The sequence below is a fragment of the Dipodomys ordii genome, unplaced genomic scaffold, assembly GCF_000151885.1.
Source record: "Dipodomys ordii isolate 6190 unplaced genomic scaffold, Dord_2.0 Scaffold14, whole genome shotgun sequence".
Taxonomy (NCBI): Eukaryota; Metazoa; Chordata; class Mammalia; order Rodentia; family Heteromyidae; genus Dipodomys; species Dipodomys ordii.
Genome location: NW_012267230.1, coordinates 6,468,566 through 6,490,290, shown reverse-complemented (window position 1 = coordinate 6,490,290; position 21,725 = coordinate 6,468,566). Strand labels below are relative to the sequence as shown.

At 46.5% G+C, this 21,725-nt stretch overlaps 1 protein-coding gene across 1 annotated transcript; it reads right to left on the bottom strand.

Moving 5' to 3' along the window:
* Positions 1-261: 261 nt before the first annotated feature.
* On the bottom strand, positions 262-17,808 carry Gp2 (glycoprotein 2 (zymogen granule membrane)). Its single transcript, XM_013011135.1, has 12 exons — positions 17,777-17,808; positions 17,413-17,487; positions 16,605-16,737; positions 13,423-13,863; positions 12,935-13,045; positions 12,058-12,269; positions 11,271-11,419; positions 9,624-9,869; positions 8,089-8,251; positions 5,667-5,751; positions 3,596-3,640; positions 262-715 (listed from the first exon to the last, which is right to left on the bottom strand). The coding sequence occupies exons 3-12, from the start codon at positions 16,675-16,677 to the stop codon at positions 657-659; spliced, it is 1,584 nt and encodes a 527-aa protein (XP_012866589.1). The 5' UTR covers positions 16,678-16,737; positions 17,413-17,487; positions 17,777-17,808; the 3' UTR covers positions 262-656.
* Between the last annotated feature and the right edge of the window lie 3,917 nt (positions 17,809-21,725).

The following is a 21,725-nucleotide window of genomic DNA, read 5'->3' as shown; positions in this document are numbered from 1 at the left end:
AGCGGCGCAAGTGCACCGCTCTTACATGAAGAGATGCTCCCGGGAGTCATGACATCTCTACATCAAAATCAAGCCATTCCTCTGGCTTACAGGTCCCCAGGGTAGTAGTGTGCATACTGCTAAGCCAATCACTGGTGTTGGATCGGAGGCAGGGAGCTAAGGGACCAGTCTTCCCTTTGAGAGTTCCCAAAGTGTCTCCGCTTAGCTGTTCCCATGGCGACTGGTGAGACCAGGATGGAAACGCATCAGAGGACACAGAGGCCATGCAAGGGTCAATGTATGCGGTTCATCAGCAGCCAGGAGGGAAGACACGTGTAAAGGATCACCCCCACCACAACAGGACACATCTTTCTAGGAGTCATCAACCTACTCAATATTTCTAGGAAAGGCGGGAGCCACAGGATTTGCTTTCCAAGTCCCACAGATGAATGAGAAGAGGATACGGCCAGTCCAGAACCAGCTTCCACAATGAGGAAAACAAGACATTCTCCTACATTAAAGGAAGTGAACACACTCTCCTTTCCCCCCCCAAACCTAGGCCAGCCTTGAGTCTGCCCCTGTCATGTGTGAGCAACCCAGCTGTGCTGAAAGTGAATGGTAGACATTGCTAGGAAGGGAAAAGCAAAGACTTCAAGGCCAGATGCCCTGCCGGGTTCTCAGAACAGCCAAACCAGGAGGACAGGCAGGAGGAGGCCAGGCCAGGCTGCCAGGAATCCTGAAATACAAAAGACAGGACAGTCAGGAGTGGGGCTTTGGGACTTGGCAGCAAACACGAGTTTGGTTCGTTGTCATTCTGCTGCACAGATGACAAAGGCAGGACATCCGCACGCATGCTCTGGGTTACAAGGCAAGTGATATGGTAGAGGCAAAGCTATCGAATCACTAGCCACTTTTTTCCATGTTGTACCAGGCATACAGGAAGGCAATTTTGTTTCCCCCAGTCTCCTTTCCAGGCCACAACTAGCCAATTCAATGTGAGTAGAAGTCACAGATGACATTTGGAGACCTGATCCTGCCTACTCCCTCAGCCACCATCCAGAATAAGAACGCCAAGGATAAAGGAGTTTCCAGAAGTTACCAGAAGGGAGCAGGAGCCTGAGTTCTCAACAACTACATCAGAATTGCAGCCCCTCCTCCTCCCAGTAAATCATATCATATGTGTAAAAGCAGAGAGGACTTGGTGGTGGTTGTTGGTTTTTGTTACAGCAGCTAGCATTACTTATACTGGCCAACTCTAAAGAAGCCAGAAGACATCAGGTTAAAAAGTACTGCTACTGAGGCCCAAGTGCCTTAGAATTTTAGATCTATAACTAAGCTGGTCAGTGCCAAATAAGATTTTTTTAAACCAAGCAAGCAGTAACAACAACAAGAAAAACTTTTACATGCCTTGGTTTCCCTATATGCAAAGCAGAAATATTAACAGAAACTGTTACTTTGCCAGAGTTTGTAAAGCTTAAAGGAGTAAAGCTATGTGAAATGTTTAGAACAGTGCCTAGCTTATAGTAGGCACTATTTATGTGTTGGTTTTGAAAAATAGGCTCTAAGATCATGCTGGGGTCATGCCTTATTTGTATCTCACAGTGTACTCAGTATACAGAAATGCAGCATTGTGTGATGATTGTGTTGTACTAGGGATTTTGGAGAAACATGTGGACCCTCTCCCATACTCACAAATTTGAACTCAGGGCCTGGGCTCTGTCCCTTAGCTTTTCCACTCAACGCTGGGGAGCTACCACTTGAGCCACAGCTCCACTGCCAACATCACTATCACCACCACCACCACCACCACCATCATCATCATCAACAACAACAACAAAAACATCATCATTATTCCTGGTTAATTGGAGAAAAGAGTCTCATGGACTTTCCTGCCCAGACTGGCTTTGAACTACAATCCTTAGATCTTAGCTTCCTGAGTAGCTAGGATTACTTGCAGAAGCTACAGGCTCCCGGGTGATATTCAATGATGTTTTTCTGAAACCTCAGAAGAGATTGAGGGAGATAACAAATGATAGGACCATGACTCCCTTTTGGGGTGATTTTCCCTCTTGTGGCCAGAACGATCCAAGCAAAACCCACCCCAAAAATTAGTTGGTTAAACTCCACTGGTGGAAGAGTCCCCTGAGGGACTGGTAACACAAATGGGATTTAAGGTCTCTGACTTCAAGGTGTTTTTACTCTGTCCTCTATCTTTTCATGAGCATGGTCTGAATGCTATTCTGCATACAGAGGATGTCTTGGATTCCTCTGGGAGATGTTTAGATGGCTGTCTAGCTAGATGGAAAGAAGTTCTTCATGTCTGAGTTCATTAATAGTGAACTTTTGGGTTGGGTAGTAGAATCTTAAAGCATGTTTTCTACTCTGTCCCAAATAGTTATCTTCTGTTTATCTGCCTGTTACACCACATCATTTATCAAAACTCTTCAAAGCTAGGTACCAGAACCTCATGCCTACAATCCTGGCTACTGATGAGGGTGAGATCTGAGGATCAAAGAGTGACAACCTTGACCAAGCAAGCTAAAGAACAGTGCCCAGGTCCTGAGTTCAAACCCCAGTCCTGGCACACACACACACACACACACACACACACACACACACACCTCTATTCAGATGTTACTGACCTGATCAAATTTTCTCTGGACCTTTTCCAATGTAGTTTGTTAGTGTTGCATATACTTTTTCTGTACTATCAGCTTCCCACTTGTTTGATCAAGTCATATCTCATTTTGGCAATGAACTGTTGCTCTCTCCATTTCCCTAGTGTTTGCCAATATCTGGTTCACTTTTTCTTTCATTTGGGTACTATCATTTCTTATGAATTTCTTCTAAACCCATGCTGATACTCACTCCTCCTTCCTACTCTGATAATAAAACCATCCAATGTTGACTGGCACGTGGCCATCCAGGCTAATGATAACACTTTTCAGCATCCATAGTTGTCAGGTTTGGCCATGTGACTGTCTATGCACTGGTCATGGAGGAGGAAGTGGAGGTATGAGATGCCAGTTTCCAGAATGTTCCTTAACGCTTATCTATTTCCAAGTTCCTCTGTCTTGTTACCTAGATGGGAAGGCTGGCTTTCTGGCTGCCATCGTGGACCATAAAAATGGTGGCTACATCCTGCAGATGATGAAGGGGTATGCTGGAAAAAGCCTGGATCGCAGTCTTAATGGTGCCATTCCATTAGCCCTGGATTGTTTGTCTCTAGATTTCATTTTATGTACAAGAGAAATAAGCATTCAACAAATATTTAAGATAGTATTACTAATACTGGTAATTTTCGATCATGCTGTCTTATTTCTAAATTAGCTTGTTCACTTAGATTTTCTGTTTCCCACTGCAAATCATAAGCCGTGTGAGGGCAGGCACCTGATCTTACCATTGTACATTCAATACTTGAACAATGCCTGATACAGCACAAGCAATATATTCTTGGTGTTCGGGGACTGTGCCCTCTGATCAACTGCAGAGCTAGTCTTGAGTCTGCGTTCAACATCCACAGTTCCTAGTACAGGGCTTGGCACATAAGTGTGAACTGGGAAGGTTGAAAAGAGGAAGAGGAGAGAGCCAGGAGGATTCCAGGAAAGGCACGTACCTGCCATGCTAGGGGCTCCGCTCATGACGCCAAGGGTCTGGGCACCTGTGAAAGAGATTGCCGTGAGAATCTCCTAATGGTGCAGGGCAGCTGTAGCACTGGGGTTGTGACTGCTCCAAAATTTCCTGCACCTGATCATCAAAACCCCTGGCAACCCACATGGTGGCCACCTCTGTTATTTGATAGTTATATATTTGATAGTTAGTATTACTTTTTTAAATTTAATTTAATTTTATTTGTGAACATACTGTACAGAGGGGTTACAATTACATGGGCAGGATATTGTGTACATTTCTTACTTTTTTTTTTTTGCCAGTACCAGAGCTTGAATTCAGGGTCTTGCACAATCACTTGGCTGGCTGGCTTGACTGACTCTCTACTATTTTACTCACACCTTCAGTCTGGCTTTGTGCTGATTATTTTGGTGGACTTTTCTTCCAGGCTAACTCCAGATCTCAGCCTCCTGAGTAGCTTAGACTACAGGCATGAGCCACTGGTGTCCAGCTTGACAGATGCCTTCCTAAATGCATTCCATGCATTTGATTGATTTATTTGTTTGTTTGTTTGTTTTTATGTTGCTGGTCCTGAAGCTTGAACTCTAGGCCTGTCGCTGTCCCTGAGCTCCTTTTGTTCAAGGCTAACATTCTACCCCTTGAGCCACAGCTCCACTTCTGGCTTTTTCTGAGATTCATTGGAGATAAGAGTCTCAGGGATGTTCCTGCCTTGGTTAGCTTTGAACCACGATCCTCAGATCTCAGACTCCTGAGTAGTTAGGATTACAGGCATGAGCCATCCGTGCTTAGTTTTTCCTGCATTTTAAATTTAGTCTTCCTTGTGAAGCAAGTATCTGCTTGAGCATCTGACTGATGAGAAGACCTAGGCTTACCAATGTTGAAGAACTTGCTAGGTGGACCTTCCCAGTCAGCACTGAGTTTTGAACCCTAGTATGTTCAGTTTCAAAGAGGAACTTGCTGACTCCCATCCTCTCCTAGTAATCCTGTGACCCCACAGTTGAGGGGTCAATAAAGATACAGAACAACTTGGGGCAGTACCTCCTGTGTGAGCCAGACTATGGCTCATGGAAAGGGGTTTGGTCTAATGTCAAACATAAGGATAACGTGGTTCTGTGACGATTAAACATTGCATTCTTTTTGGGTGTCTGGACTTCTCCATTCTAATGGAAATCAAAACCGTGACAATCCCGCAACCCCATGTGAAGGATGGATGATGGTCTGAAGCAACTGGAGAGAGGCCTCTAGGTTGTATCTCTGAAAGATTGTAGTTGCATTTTGGAAAAATGCCATCACTTGTCAGAAAATCATGGTGTATTTATGCAGGGGTTGGGGTGTAGACTTCACCCACAGACCCTGAGTTATAGGAATGGGGAGGAGGTGCAGTTAGAAGGCCCCATGCTTGGAATCAGACTGAGTGAGGTTCAATCCAAACTCTCATCATGCATGCCCAGGGTGGGGGTGGAGGGAATCTTAGCTGAGTCTTTTTTGCCTCAGTGAGTCTTGATTTCTCTTTTGTAAAATGAGCACAGTTGTAGGAAGATTAACTAAGCCGGTAAATGGTGGGGCTCAGCCAATTCTCTGGCATAAGGGAGGTCCCTGACAAATGGAAATGTAATTCTCCTTCATAATGGGATAGATTTGCCACAAGTGGCTAGACTAGGGGTAGAAAGCCCTGAGTAGCCAGGTGCTGGCAGCTCAGGCCTGTAATCCTGGCTACTCAGGAGGCTGAGATCTGAGGGGTGACAGTTCAAAGCCAGCCCATGCAGAGAACCCTGAGAGATTCTGATCAACAACTAATCACCAAAAAGCCAGAAGTGGGAAGTGTGGCTCAAGTAAGTGGTAGAGCACCAGCCTTGAGCAAAAAAGCTAAAGGGGAGTGCCCAGGTCCTGAATTCAAGAGCCAGGACCTGAACACCCACATGCATACATGCACTTGCATGTGCACGCATGCACACGCACACATACACACACATGTGTGGTTGGCATTGGTGACCTCAGGCATCTGTGGCTGTTAGCTCTTGGACAGCTGGGCTAGTCACCAGGATGCAGACACATACCTGTCCTTGTGATGGGTCCCAAGTCTAGAACCTGGGCTAGGTCGATGGCCGCCACTTCACTCCGGAGTTGACTTCTTGAGCAGAACTGGGAGATTTAAAAAAACAAACAAACAAAGATTCTCATATCAAGATTGAAATACACTCAGTTCAAGTACACACACACACACACACACACACACACACACACACATGCACACACGCATATGCACACACAAAGACGTAGATTCCTAAATGGACATCACTAATATTTGGAGGGAAGATGAGATCCAGAATAGCCCTTTCAAAAATTATGAAAAAGAGAAGAACTAACCCTCTAAATATTCATGTTACTTAGTACAATACAGTTATATCTAAGAGGGTTGGCTTACATAATAAGAAATTATATTAGAGAGTTCATATATGAAATAATGTTATTGCAATAGAAGACAAGATGTTTTAGGACTAAATTAGAACCAAAAAATGATGCTATTAGGAAGAATATCTTATTAGCTTGGCAGGCACAAGATCCCCAAAAGAAATTAGATTTTACACACTGAAGAATTGTCACTTTGCAATCTTTATAAACATAATGTAAATATCCTTATTCAAATGTTATTTTTCTTCCTAGTGAAGAGTTAAGTTAGAGTGACCCACCCCCTTGGAGCTTCTTTTCATGAGATTCTTTAAAACTCTATAGTGTTCTGAGGTTTCGCTAACTTCATAAATGTGGAACATAATGAGAGGAAAATTAAAATAAAAGCATGACTCAAAAGATTGAAATGCACGGTTCCTATGCAAGCTGTCAGGTCATGGCCCCCTGGACCTATGATTTGGGCCCATCCACCACAGCAGCCCACAGTCATGCTGTGATTTCCTTTTCTTTTCTCTCCTTCTCTTCTCTTTTTGTTTGTTTGTTTGTGCCAGTACTGGGGCTTGAACTCAAGGTCTGTCACTCTTGCTTGAATTTTTTTCCCTGAAGACTGATAGTCTATCTACCACTTGAGCCATGCCTTCATTTCAAGCCTTTTGCTGGTCAATTGGGAGGTCAGAGCCTCTCAGAGATTTTTCTGTCCCAGCTGGCTTTGAACCATGATCCTCAGGTCTCTGTTTCCTGAGTAGCTAAGATTATAGGTGTGAGAATTCTTGCTGCCTTGTCAAGCCAGGCTTAAATTTCGTCTCCATTCTCTATAAACTGTATAATTTGAGGACAAGTGATTTTACTTCTCTATGATGATTCAATAAGACATATCTGGATTTAAGGATTAAAAGGAGACATGCCTGGGCACTGGAATCACAGCTCATGTCTAAATTTTTCCCACCGAGCCTCAGTTTCCTTATCTGTACAATAAGGTCAATTAAAAAAATCTACTTAAAGGGCTGCTAAGAGAGTTAAATTAGATGGGGCATGATGTTTGACACACAATAAACGCTGAAACAGTCGATGCTGGGATAAGCATCCTTTTATCTGAAATATCTGGGGCCAGATGTATTTCAGCCTTCAGAATTGTTCAGCTTTTGAAACATCTCCATAGACATTCTCAATCAATCATGCATAATCTGAAGATCAGAAACCTCAGCGATGCTCTCAAATCCTAAACTTTTTATTTTTTGAGACAGGCTTTCACTATGCTCAGGCTGACCTCAAACTCACTCAACAACCTAACTTGTTGGTTCTCGGGGCTCAGCCTCTTGAGTGCTAGGATCAAAAGCTAGACATTTGGGGCTCAAAAAGTTTCCAACTTCAGACCCTTTGGGATTTTCAGATTTTTCTCGGGTCAGGAATGGTCAGCTTGTGTTATTATAATCATTCAGCAAAATGCCCGGTGCCAGTGGCTCACGCCTGAAATGCTAGCTTCTGAGGAGCTGAGGTCTAAGGATCATGGTTCAAAGTCAGCTTGGGCAGAAAAATCCATGAGACTCTTATTTCCAATTTATGACAAAAAAAAAACTGGAAGCAGAGCTGTGGCTCAAGCAGTAAAGTCCCGACTTTGAATGAAAAAGCTAAGGGTCAGCACCTAGGCCCTGAGTTCCAATACTGGCACGCGCACCTTCCCTCCCTCCCCCCCCCCCCGCACACACACAAATGTCTTGTGCCAAAGAAAACTGATCTACCTCCTGGAGACACAAGAAGTGCTCAATAAATGGGTTGTGGGGGAAAGAGGGTTCAAAATTTATCTATCCACCCTTCCTTCTCCTCTCCCTCTACCCTCACATAGTTCCATCCACCCATCTGTCTTCTCATCTCTTCCAGAATCCACCCAACCAACCAACATACCTCCTTCTATCTATCCATCCATTCATCCATCACCCATCCATCTTTCTCTCCATCTAAAATCCCATATAGAGAGAGAGAGGCGGGGGGAGGGAGAGGGAAGAGGGAGAGCTTCTTGGGTACCAAGCCTCGTGCCAGGCTCAGAATAACCCAATCCAAAGAGATACTCACAGGCTGGCACTGTTCTTGGAGGGAATCGCAGAGGTGGACCTCACAATGCAGGTAAACAAGGTCGCGATTTCCAGCAAACATGAACATCTGGACGGAGAACCGGCTTTGCGCGGAAATGCCATTTTCCACCACGCGGATAGTGGAATCATGTTGATTTGGGCAGCTGGGAAGGTGGAAAGGCGAAGGTGTAACTTCCACAGCAACATCACTTTGGTGAGCCCTCATAAGCCACACTGCTGGGTAGCCTGTCATCATGGTAGAGTAGACTTTACTCCTCTGTGTCTATTTCGTCAGCCCACGTGCTGTAATCCTTTGAAGTTCCAGGCTAACCTAACCTAGCTAAGGGGGGTTTCTGGCAGGTTGATTAACCTGACTGAGCCTCCATGTTTCTTTTTTATTTTGTGTCAGTTTGAGGGCTCGAACTCAGGGCCTGGGCAATTGTCCCTGCGCTTTTGTGTTCAAGGCAAGTGCTTTACCACTTGAGCCACAGCTCTACTTCCAGTTTTCTGGTGGTTCATTGGCAATAAGAGTCTCATAGACTTTCCTGCCTGGGCTGGCTTCAGAAATGCACTCCTCAGATCTCAATATCCTGAGTAGCTAGGATTACAGGCATGAGCCACTGGTACCCAGCTCATGCCTCAATATTCTTATCTGTAAAGTGAATACTCACCTTGCAGCATTGATGTGAGCATTTAATAAGACTCTGTGTATATTGCTTACCTACCACAGAGCTCAGCACACAGCAAAGCTCCATGATAAATATTATCCAGTGCTGTTACTATGATTTTAAGCATGATCTATAAATATGCATTTTCCTTTGTTTTTGTTAGTAAAGGTGTTAAAGTGATATCTGTCCTATAAATATTTGTTATATCATTTTCATGTTGGTCAATGCTAATGCCCTGTAGAAAAGCCCATCATTACTTAATTGAGCTGTATTTGAAACCTGATTGTATTGCCAAAGTTGTGGAGGACACTGAAAATGCCAATGCATTTTCAGGTACATGCTTCTAATCTTAGCTACTCTGGAGGTGGAAATCAGAAGGAGCTCAGTTTGAAGAGAGTCTGGGCAACAAAAGTTCACAAGGCCCCATCTTAACAGACAAAGCTGGTTCTCATGCATTGTGCACCTGCCATCTCAACTACTCAGGAAGTGTAAATATGAGGATCATGGTCCAGACTGACCAGGGAGAAATGCAAACAAACAAAAGACTGGTGGAATGGCTTGAGTGCCGGCTAGTAGCAAGCACAGGTCTGGAGTTCAAGTCCCAGTAGCACCTCCCACCAAATAGAATATGGAAATGAAAATAACTGACATTTCTTAACCCTGTTCACCTTACTTGAATGAATACATTGAGCTTAATGCACCATTCCTGTGACATTCTTGGATCAAAAGGTATGGTTATAATATGTCATTCCAGTTTATTTCTTAATGAGGTAAGTCAGCTTAACCAACTGTCAGACATGGATGATGTGAACATTTCCCTCCCTCCCCCCAATTTTATTAAGGTCAAAAGCTAAGGCCGGAGAGTCACCTGTTTTGGATGATGAAATACTTCACAGGGTCATCCTTGTCTTCTGTGGGAGTGGCATAGCAGTTCCTCAACAACAGGTTAAACCTGGAGGTGTCACCTTGCTCCAAGATGGCGCCCACGTATAGCATGGATTCCACCGGCAGCACCACTTTGATCCCTTCGTAAGGAAACATGTAGTTCTGGTCTTGGAAGAGAGCCATCCTGACTGTGAACTCTCCCGCCCCATCCACACTGACATTCAGGGAACTGAGAGAGGGAAAGTACAAGAGGGGGACACGTCAGGTTTTGAGCAAAAGAAGAGCAACAGAAATCAAGTCCTATGCTTATAGCAAGGCACACCTCTGCCCTTAAAGCAATTCGACCATCCATGCACACAGAGCATTTACCAGTTTCTAGGGGCTAAACCTGACAAACAAATGAGTCTGTCGTTAGGACTTCCACTGATTTTTCCCCACAGGGCAGGTCACATCTGTCCCTCACTCAAAGCCCAGGGGTTGGAGCATGTCACCACCATCTTATTATTGGGACCAATTCTAGGGATTTACAATTTTCAACCTCAAATCCCTTCTCTTCACCATATCATCTTTAATTAAAAGTCAAATTTGAAGCTGGGCACCAATGGCTCAGGTCTCTCTAATTCAAGCTACTCAGGAGGTTGAGATCTAAGGATGGTGGTTCAAAGCTAGGCCAGGCGGGAAAGTTGGTGAGACTCTTATCTTCAATCAGCCACCAAAAAGCTGGAAGTGGAGGTGTGGCTCAAGTGGTAGAGTGTTAGCCTTGAGCAAAAAAGCTAAGGAAGAGCACACAATTCCTCAGTTCAAAAACCAACACACACACACACACACACACACACAGAGACATCCATTTGAACAGGACGAGTGACTTTCATTTGGTCTTTATGAACTATGGATCCCAACAGGATACAATTGGAAAACCTCTAAACTCAGTCTAACTGATCTAACCCTTTTGATCCTGTCTTTCTGTATACCCAGAAGGTGGTGAGGGAATGGGACAGGCATTGTGGCTTTCTGACAGCTCAGAAAACTCCCCAGGCAAGCCTAGGAATGCTAGAGACCTGACCTCCATGGGCCTCCTTCCTGGCACAGGGGCTCACTGGTGAGTGAAATAGACAAAGGCCCCACCTAGATCAAATCTTACCCAAGGTGTTGCTTAGTTCTACTTCTAGTGCTGTGTACTCAGTCAAAGGTGGTCTCAACTTAGACCTCAAGTCTGCTGCAACATCTCCCCAGCTTCCCACCTTCTCCACCCCATCAGCTGAAGGCTGGGACATCGGTACCCTCACTCAGTGCACACCGTGTTTCTCCTACATAGCATACACCTTGTGCATAACTCATTACTACTATAATTAGCGGTTGGATGCCTTTCTCTCTCAAGATGAACAAACTCAATCTGTGTTTTCTTATGAGTAATGCTTCCTTCTGCAGGACGACTTCCAGAAATCTTAATCCCAAAGCATTCCACACGTGCTTTGGTTTACATGGACTGTCCTTCATGAACCATCCACAAATGTTTGTGGAATAAATAATGGAACAAGTAGACACTCTCAAATGAGATGCAGGAGAAACTGTACTGGGAGCGTGACTGGGAGTTGGGAGTATGGGTCAAAGGGCAAGGTCAACGCCATACCTCACAATGGGCTGAAGCGCGGTTTGGAGGCTGACCCTCATATCCAAGGGGTAGGCACACTGGAAGTTGATGTTGACGAAAAAGTCCCTGATGATAAAATCATTGGCCAAGGAGAGGGTGTTCTTGTAAATGGCATGGGTTCCATTTCTCTTTGGTATTAAAAAAAAAAAGAAGAAGAATGATGGGTGGGTAGATCTCGAACTCAGATCTCTCTGATTCCAGAGTCAAATGCTGATAATCTTAGCTCCTCTGGAGGTGGAAATCAGAAGGAGCTCAGTTTGAAGAGAGTCTGGGCAACAAAAGTTCACAAGGCCCCATCTTAACCGACAAAGCTGGTTCTCATGCAATGTGCACCTGTCATCTCAACTACTTAGGAAGTGTAAATAGGAGGATCATGGTCCAGACTGACCAAAGCAAAACGCTTCCAGAGGGAAAACAAAAGCAGCCACCCTGCTTTCTGGAGGAGGAGATGAAGGAGACTTCTCCAGAATAAAACCAGGAGGAACCCAGAATAAAAATGAGAACAATAGATGACTGACCCTGGAGAGGAATCAAGGACCTCCATGATCACTTCTCTGTGTGTTCCTCCCCACATCTTCCCTAAGTGAAGCTCATCATAATCCTAGCTTACATTGATGGAGCTGTCACGTCAGATCCATCTTGGACTCTTCATATGCAGTACACCCAGAGAGGTTAAGTAACTGGCCCATGATCTCACAGCTACTAAGATAGGTTCCATTAGCCTGCCTCTGGCTCTTCTGGCCACGGTGGCCTGAACAACCCTTACCTCCAGAATATTCCCACAGGCATGAGCCTGGACGGGGCTGGTGGTGGACACCCAGTTTCCATCCTCTGTCTGCATCACGCTGCTGCAGTTCCAATCTTTCAGGTACGCAATGATCTCCTCCCCAAAGCCCAGAGGTCCCAGCAAACACTTATCCAGCTTCACCTTGATCTCCTGGGCCCCACAGTCCAGCTGAGGCTGCAAATTGTGAACATCTGCAAAGCCAAGAGTTGGATCAAGTGGAGACATAGGACACAGCTTATTTTCCTTGCCCTTTGGCAAAAAAACCACCACACCTACCAGGAGACTAAAAGGAGCCTGAGACCCAGGAGGAACTTACACACAGCTTCTGCTCCAAGATTTCCCAAGCACCCTGTGTGCAGACTTGGCTAATGTTCTTCTTGAACATTGAGGTATTAGAATCAAAGCTAGGTGGCTCTTCTGCAGAGCCAGCATCCCTAGCCAGGTTTTTGACTGTTGTATTCATCCATACATTCAATGTCCCTCCAATGAGTTCTTCATGGGCATCCTGTCCTGGTGGTCATAGATGAAGACTCTATGGATACTTGAATACCACTCTCAGACTTGTGGAGTTCTTGTCTTTTATTTCAGTGTTGCCCATCAGTTCCAGCCTGCTCCTCCCTGAACCATTTCCTGAGGCTGTGGTCCAGAGGCGGGCCTCTACCTTTCCTCTGCTCCTACCTTTTCTCATCTTTGCAAACCCACTGGCTTTGTGGCACTGTAGACTGGAGAACCTGTGGGATGTCCCCCATCCTCAGCTTTATTCCTCACCCCTGACTCAGACCCCTACCCTCCAAGACTCCCCTGTCCCTACTCTGCCCACTCAAGAGAGGAGCCAGCAGCCCCGAGAACTGCTCACCAGAGTCACTGAGATCCTTTCTGCAGACACAGCTCCAGACGCCATCTTGAGCCAGGCACTCCTCCTCGGGACGACACTCCTTCTCACATGAGCTCTGCACGGTGGAGGGATCTAGAGGATGAAGGATGAAGGAAGAGGGTCAGGATGGAGAGCGGGGTGGATGTGAGATGCCCAGGTCCAAACTTCCCATTCCACTGGAGTGCAAGAGTTTTTCTAAGGGGGTGAAAGACCTTAAACTCAGTTTAAGGCCAGGCCTTAAACTCAGATTATGGCTTCCAGATTCCAGTCTGGGGTGAAGCTTTGAGGGGGCCCCCAAACCACCACCTTTAGAAGGCTTACCACATACCAAACCTTAGCTCGGCTGGTTCCCATGGTAATGGTGTGAGATGGTGCAGTACCATAGCAAAGCCCCTCGAGACCCAGAGTAGAGTGCCTGGGTTCAGATCCTCGCTTTACTACAGTGGGTGTCAGTCACTGTCGTTGCTCACCTGTGCAGTATCTCAGGGAGCATTCAGGGGTGCCGTCCAACCGGTACACATGGTACCCTTCCGGGCAGGCCTTCACCAGCACCTCCGACTGCCAGAAACAGCAATTTTCGCTCCAGTGGGCACAGACAGTGCGGTTGACAATGCCATCGCCCAGGACAGGGTGGGGCCCGTCCAGCCACAATGGAGCGGCTGTCTGGCATCGATACACTGGGACGCAGGTCTCCGGCATCCGGATTCCTCCTTCGCCCACAAAGCGGTACCAGCCATGCATGTCCTGATCACACAGTTCTACTTCTTCTGTGTTCTGTGTGCTGCGAGTCGGGTCATCCAGCAGGGTATAATTTTGGCAGGGGTCAAAACAGAGGTTGGCTTCTGGGGTGCCAGGGTCTCCACATACCAAGTCCACCTTATAGGAACTGGCTTCTCTGGGTTTTCTGTATTTTAGAAATGGAAAGAAGTGTGCTTGAGAAGAGGTTATTAGGTGACTCGTGGCCTCTGGGATTTTTTTTTTGGGTCCGGTCGTGGGGCCTGAACTCTGGGCCTGGGCGCTGTCCCTCAGCTCTTCAGCTCAAGGCTAGCGCTCTACCACTTAAGCCACAGCGCCACTTCTGGCTTTTTTCTTTTTGCTTATGTGGTGCTGAGGAATCGAACCCAGGGCCTCAAGCATGCAAGGCAAGCACTCTACCACTGAGCCACCTTCCCAGCCCCACGCCTCTGGGATTTTTACACCCTGCCTTTTGCTTTAGATGTGCCAATGACCAAATGAAGATAACATACACAATATTCACTATTACACACCAGCGCCTGGGGACCAGATCATTTGTGAGGACTTTGCATGGTATTTAAATGCACTGAGATCAGGGTCACTTCCCTGTCCAATGCTCCATTGCCCCTGATACCATGCAAGGCAGTACTACTTCTGTGTGTGTGTGTGTGTGTGTGTGTGTGTCCACACTCTCGCTTTGCTTTTTCACTCAAGGCTGGTGCTCTGCTACTTGAACCAGTCCTCCACTTCTGGTCTTTTGCTGGTCAACCAGAGCTAGAAGCCTCATGGGATTTTTTGGATATTTTTAGGATATTCAGGTCTCGGCCTCCTGAGTAGCTAGGATTATAAGTGTGAGCCATTGGCACCTACCTGCCCTGTTTGACCAATATGTGATTCCTGAAAGGGTCCTGCAAGCCCCCTGGGGAAACCCTCAAGCATTATTTGAATAAATAAATGAGAAGTTGTCCCAGAGCTTGCCTTGGAAGCACCGAAACTGAAATGAAGAAATCCTAAACCCCTCCCATTCCCAGAAACCTGAGGCACGTCCCCAAATTCATTGATACGATTCTAACTCCAGATGTCTCAACCCTGCGCAGCTGGAGTGCCGGTGGGCCCTTCTTTCTGGTGGAATCATCTTTACAACAGAACATAGAACATGTACCAGACTTCCTGGCCACCATCCAGCACCCCACCAGATGCCAGAAGCGGCCCCCTACCCCCACCCCCAAGTTGGTTCCAGGCATTACCAAATGTCTATTGGGAGGCAAAGTCATCTGCAGTGGAGAAACACTGACTGACTAGGACCATGTCTGATAGTTGATCTCCTGTGATTGGTTCCTTGAGCACTTTAGGGGCTGTAATGTATAAAGAGGCAGGCAAGGGATGAAATAGGGTGACCAGGCTGGTCCAAGGGTTTCATCCAGTTCTTCATCTGTTGTCCAGGAACCTTAGCAGGTCATGAGCTCTCCTGAGACTCACCTGCAAAAGCGCCCTGAGAACTAGTTTCCCACACCCCCATGCCTATGATTGTGCCATTTCTAAACGTGGGTGTCTGCCTATCCTATTTATTGACTTACAAGGTTTCTTTCAAAGACTGTCTTTAAAAATTGGTTTTATCTTAAAAGAATGGTGTCAGTGACAACATAGGTATGGTGCACTAAATGATAGTATTTCATATGTATGAAAATAAATAAACAAGTATTAAAAAATGGTGAAAGTATCTGGGTGCCAGCAGCTCGCACCTGTAACCCTAGCTATTTAGGAGGCTGAGAGCTGAGGATCAAGGTACAAAGCCAGCCCAGGCAGGATAGCCTGTGAAACTCTTTATCTCCAATTAGCCCCCCAAAAGCCCAAACATAGGGCTATAGCTCAAGTTGTAGACTGACAGCCTTGAGTGAAAAAGTTCAGGGACAGCATCCAAATCCTAAGTTCAAATCCCAGGTGTGGTGCATGTGCATGGGCGCATGCACACACACACACACACACACACACACACGCACACACACACACACGCACGCACGCACACACACACACACACACGCACACATCGAAAGAGCTTGTTATGACTGGAGTCCTGTTGGTATGTGTACGCTGCATTTGAGAACTAAAGCCTTAAAGATTGCTAGGGGATGCATGCAGTGGGGTGACTAGTATAAAATGCCCAGTAGGGCATATCCAAGGTAAGCCAGTTGACTCTAGTTCTGATTATGTGGTTTGATTCTGGTGCCTTGAATGGACAAAGAAGGTCCGTGGGATCCCATTCTTATGACACGTCACAGAGGCCTCTCAGAAAGCGATTTTCCCAGCTGTTTGGTTTAAGGAAACCAAAGGAAAATATGTTTGGTTTAAGGTAACCAATGGCTGTCTTTGTTAGTCTTGGATCGCATCCCAAACACCTCTGTATCTTCTCATGGGAGGCTGGGAGCCGAGTTCTTCCAAAGCCCCCCTCCCCCCATACACACAGGGCTCACTCGTGCTCTCTCTTTGGTCTAAATCCTTTCTTTGTCAGGTTTCTAAGCTGCCCGGTTCATAGAGTCCTGAGAGATACCGGAGAGACAGATAAAGCTTTTCCACTCTGCTGATCAGCACTGCGATGCAGAGTTGGAGAGAATACTCGCCCAAACCAAGTGGCCTGGATGCTTGACCTCCTCAGCATCTCCAGCCTGGGACCCTACCAGACACAGGCACAGGCAACCATGGAAACTGTCTTCCCCTGTTTTCCCAGGGTATTTCCAACCCAACTCAGAGTGCCTGACGCCAGGTTCCCTTTCTGCTTTCCAAGTTCTCCTTGATCTCTATCTCTGAATCTTTGCCTCTTCCTCCTGCTGCCCTGAGACACCTAGTCTGTTCCTCACCACCACCACCCCTCCCCACATCTTTGTGGGCATCCAAGATGCCAGGTGAGACTAGTACTCGCCTTGGAGCGCCTCAGCTGCCAGGGTCAGAACGCAGGAGGCCAAGGCCAGCCACAGGAGGTCTGAGCCTATCATCGTTCTTTCCAAAAGGTGAGAGCCGTAGGTCACTTCAGCGCGTGCGCACTCCCCATGCAGCTGCACGAGAGGGAAACAAATGCTCTACACGGGCAGGAGGCACACGTGCTCACCTTCCAGAGCAAGGGTCGGATGAGAACCCACAGCCTTCAGCTCTGGCCCTGTGGCACCATTTGCACCCAAGCTTCTAACCTACCTTGCGACAAGCAAGGCTAGGTGCCATCCTACAGAAAACATCTTCTCACCTCCTCACTCTAATGAGGCAAAGGTTCAAGAGTTCATGAATCCAGGCAAGATATATCAGGCTACTTGGCTTCTATGTGTAAGCAAGCTGCTGCAGGTTAAATAGTTTGCTCAGGCTGGGCGCTGATAGCTCACACCTGTAATCCTAGCTCCTCAGGAGGCTGACATCTGAGGATCATGGTTCAAAGCCAGTCCGGGCAGGAAAATTTGTGAGATTCTTATCTTCAATGAACTACTCAAAAAAAAAGCCCCCAAGTGGCACTGTGGCTCAAGTGGTAGAATGCTAGCCTTGAAACAAAAAGCTCAGGGACAGAGCCCAGGCCCTGAGTTCAAGTCCTAAGACCAGCAAAACACAAACTTGTTTGCTTAAGCCCACATACCCCTGTTCTCAAAAATGGAGCCAAGGGCTTCCTTCCTGAAGGGCTCCATTGCTTCAGAGCAGATATGACTTCCTTCAATGAGGTGGGTCAACTACAGGAATAGGGCACTTACCAAGGGGATGACCTTGACAGCAAGCAAAGCAGTAGAATGTTCTAGAAGGGTGTCAGGACTTCAGACGATCTGTTTCTGGAAGGGACATGGCAGACATGGCAGGAGAGAGCTGGGATGGGGGAGCACAGGGACCATACTTCCTAGAGATGTCGCCCCACCCCAGAGGAGAGCAGGTGTGTGAAACGAGGCTGAGTCCAGTCAGACAATGATTCCAGAAGTGCTCGACTGTGGCCAAGCCCCACACTCCTCCCTGGGTTCTGTTCTATTTTCCAGAAACACACAGTCCTCCCAGATCCAGGGAGGTAAGGAGAATCATCTCCCAAGGAGGAAGAAGAAGCTCACAGTAGCTCAGAATAGGACTTACCTTGGGGTAAGAACCCAGAACTTTCCTCTCTGTCCTGTGAGCTGTGAGAATACAGCCTGCTGTGGGCTTTTTATGAGAATTTTCCACCCATGTGGCCACTCGTGATTGGTGCTATGGTCGGACTCCAGTTAGATTCCCAGGAAAGATAAGCAATTTACCACAAAAGGTGGCGAAAGAAGGGCCCTACCCCCACCCCTCCGCTGCCCAAATCCATCCCACCCCATGTAAATGCTTGCAGAAGATTCTCCTTCATGCAAATGCTTCTCCATAAACAATCGCAATATATACAGACCGTTGAATTCATGGGACAGTGTCAATTTTCAGCCATTCCTTTTCACAAATCTAACCCTTATAATAAACCCTTGTGGTAAGTCCATGTATATTTGATTGGAGCAAATATTTATCCCTCCACCTTTGCCACCTGTCACCCGCAACCCAAATACTAATGAAAAGGAAGTTGCAATATGTAAAGGAAAGTGGTGAAAAAAATAAACAAGTACTTGTTTGCACAGTGAGCTTTCAGAAGGATCTTGTGTGCCAAGTTAATGATCCAACAGCCATTCTGGCCTTTATTAGCTTGGAGGCCCATGAGGGCAAGGGAATAAAGGAGGAAAAATGGATGGATGAGTGTTTCTTAGACTTGGCTCACAGAGTCTACCCAGATCTTTAGTATGGAGACATCTGCAAAGGGTCCATTTGGTCCATGGTGATTTGTGCAAAGGAACATGGGAAGCCCCTGAACTTCTCAAGCTTTCCTCCAATCCTTGCACACAGTGGAAGACATAGAACTGATCTGAGAATGTGAATCTGCAGGCCTGACCTTAGGGTTGAACTTGTGGAGTTAATAAAGGAGTTAGAGCTTTGGTATACAACCAATAGCCTTTGTCTCTTCTCTGTTTCTCTGGGATGGATGTGTGTGTGTGTGTGTGTGTGTGTGTGTGTGTGTGTGTGTTGTATTCAGGTTTGAACTCAAGACCTGGGCTCTGTTTTTAGCTTTTCTTTTCTTTTCTTTTGCTCAAGACTGATGCTCTACCACTTGAACCACTTAGCTTTTGGGTGGTTAACTGAAGATCAGAGTCTCACAGACGTGCCTGCGTTAGCTGCTTTCAAACTCCAATTCTAGATCCTCAGCCCCCTGAGTAGCTGGGATTACAGGAGTGAACCACCAAGGCTGGGCTTTCTCCAGGACTCTTACAGAGCCAAGGTTATTGAGGGCTCTTGACTTTGGCAATACCTTCTAGCCAAATCTCAATCCAGAAGAGGAAAAGGTACAACAAGACACTTCTCTATGCCTTGGGCTGTTGAAGAATCCCCCCCAAATGTGAGCTTAGGACTACTAGATCTATGACGTAGTCCATTACTCCATTCCATTTGTCCAGGTCCCACCCAGTCTCCCCAACAGTCAGTCTTAACCTTCTCTCTCCTTATACATAGGATTTGTGGCGATCATGGCCTCTCAGTCCCACCCCCTGATTTTGTTCCTTCTCCTATTATCTTATAGAGATTTGCTTCCACCCCCACATGATCACCTTATATCAAACAGCACCATCTCTGCACTATGATTCTTTCTTGGTTGTTTTTTAAAAAACAGTATTTTCCACCATCTTTCACATTGCACATGGGTATTGTATAAATGTCTTTCTTCTTTTATATTTAAGTTCCTTACCAGAAAGGACTCTATTTTAATTACGTGCTGTTTCCTTGCTACCTATAAAAATGCCTGGTGAAGCCAGCAGCTCACACCTGTAATCCTAGCTACTTGGGAGTCTGAGCTCTGAGGATCAAGGTTTGGAGCCAGCCTCGGGAAAGGAAAGTCTGTGAGACTCTTATTTACATTCACCATTAAAAAGCAGGAAGTGGAGGTATGGTTCAAATGGTTACAGCACCAGCCTTGAGCAAAAAAGAAGAAGAACATACAGTCCTGAGTTCAAGCCCCAGTACTAGTGTGTGTGCATGTGTGTGCACACACACACTGGCATTGAACTTTATGCCTCAAATCTCTGTTAGATAAACTGAGCTGAATACTAACAGACAGAAAACAAGAGAGGAAAAAAAGGGATCAGGAACAAAGAGACATAATAATTCTGATGTGTTTTCTTCCCCCCACCCCACCCTCACCCACAGCAGTTGTTTTTTGGCCTTCAGCTTTCTTTTTCTTGGCCTAGATTCTTTTCCTTTCAGTTCAGTTGTGCCTAAGTCAAAGTCAGATGAGAGGATACCTCGTCAGCTAAGCCCAGCTGACCACAGACTGACCATGGATCTGGCTGGAACCAGCCTGGAGGCCTCTTACGTAAAGCTTTTATGGAGAGGCAGCAATTGTGCACACTGAGTGTGATAAGAGGCCCTGATTGTGAGATGGGCTGCCAGCCTGTTCTCTTTTGCAGATACACACATGTGGTTTTCCCCAGGGTCCCAACGAGGCCTTGGCCTCTCCTGGAAGCCCAGAGTCCAGGGAAACAGCTGGGCCAGGACAGAGAGTTCCCATCTAGATTCCTCTCTTTCCACCTGTTCGACAAAGACGTCCAAGGACCCTTGGGCTATCTGGGTTCTCCTGGATTCAGAAACTCCATTGCTTCTGCTTTTGTCCATTCTGGAGGGCTGCCAGCAAGGCCTCTACCCGTGGGGAGATTGGACTAAATCTCCACTGCTGGTGTTTCCCTGGAAACAGACCCTCAGCTTCCCAGGCTGGGAGGGAGATGTGCAATGGATGGAAGGAATCCCAACACTGCAAGCCCACCCCTTCTCTCTGCTAATCATGAGAAGCCCCCACGGGCAGGGCTTTGTCTGCTTTTCCATCTCTGCTTCCCCAGTTCCCAGCACAGAGCCTGACACATCCACGGTCCTCAGAAATGTGTCTGGAAAATTCAATGAGCCTTACAAGGAGTGGGGATTTTTTTGTTTTGTTTTGCTTTGTTTTTGTTTTTTATAAAAGCAGGCATTGCCTATGAAACACTGCACTTCCAAACATCTGTGCCTTGGAGTTACTTGTTCAAGTTCTCTCTTTTCATTCAGAAGAAGTGGGGTGGCCGGGGCTGTGTCTGACTTGTTCTCTGTGATAACAACTATATCCCAGCACCTAGCAACGTAGCAGTTCAGTAAAGATATTTTTGATGGATGGATGGATGGATAAATGGATGGATAAATGAACAGATGGAGAAATGGTTAGGGGAATGGGTGAGTAGATGGATAGCTAGGTGGGTGGGTGGATAGATGAATGTGTAGATGGATGGATAAGTGGATGGATGGGTAGATGTGTGAATGGATACATAGATGAGGCTCAGAAACATTGTGTATCTTATCTAAGGTCACACAGCATAATGTGGGTTGCCTTTGATTCTCTGAGCAGATACAAACTTCCTAAGGATGGGATCTATTTGTTTGATTCTTCCACCCACAGCAAATATTTCTTGAATGAATGATTGACTCCAAAGGCCAGTCTTCTACCATTATTATTCTGCTGCACTCTTCAGGAGACAGGGACCTCAAGGACAGACATGTCACAAATCCCATTAGGAGAAAGAGCATCAGTTAAAAGCAGGGCTGGTTTTCCGCAGTGAGGACTAGGGAGGGCGCAGAGCCGGCACGCGGGAGCCTCCGCCTCTCGTCTGTGGCTGAGCACTGGCTGCCTCTGCCATCCTGGCCGGCAGGAAGTGGGCTGGGAACCAGAGCCCAGGGTTTTCTGCTGCCCATCACTGAAATGACAGGGTCAAGGCGGCCGAGAGAAGCAGAGGCGGCAGGACCTTCAGGAACCCTGAAAGGAAAGCAATGGTAGGACCACCCCTAGCACTAATGTGCTTTTATGCAAATTAGCAAGGCGCTTCCTGCAGATGGACCAATTAGGAAAGGATATCACCTCTGGGGTGACTGGTTAAAAGAAGCTTTGTTGTTTTTCTTTTTTTTCTTCCTTCCTTCCTTCCTTTCTTCCTTCCTTCCTTCCTTCCTTCCTTCC

Bases quoted from the DNA above. Each gene is read 5' to 3' on its own strand.
- Gp2 (XM_013011135.1), bottom strand. From the start codon at position 16,677: ATGATAGGCTCAGACCTCCTGTGGCTGGCCTTGGCCTCCTGCGTTCTG. The intron at 3,641-5,666 runs GTATGTGTCTGC...TCTCTTTCACAG, and splicing joins GGGACCCATCACAAGGACAG to GTGCCCAGACCCTTGGCGTC. The intron at 716-3,595 runs GTACGTGCCTTT...TTTGTATTTCAG, and splicing joins CGGAGCCCCTAGCATGGCAG to GATTCCTGGCAGCCTGGCCT.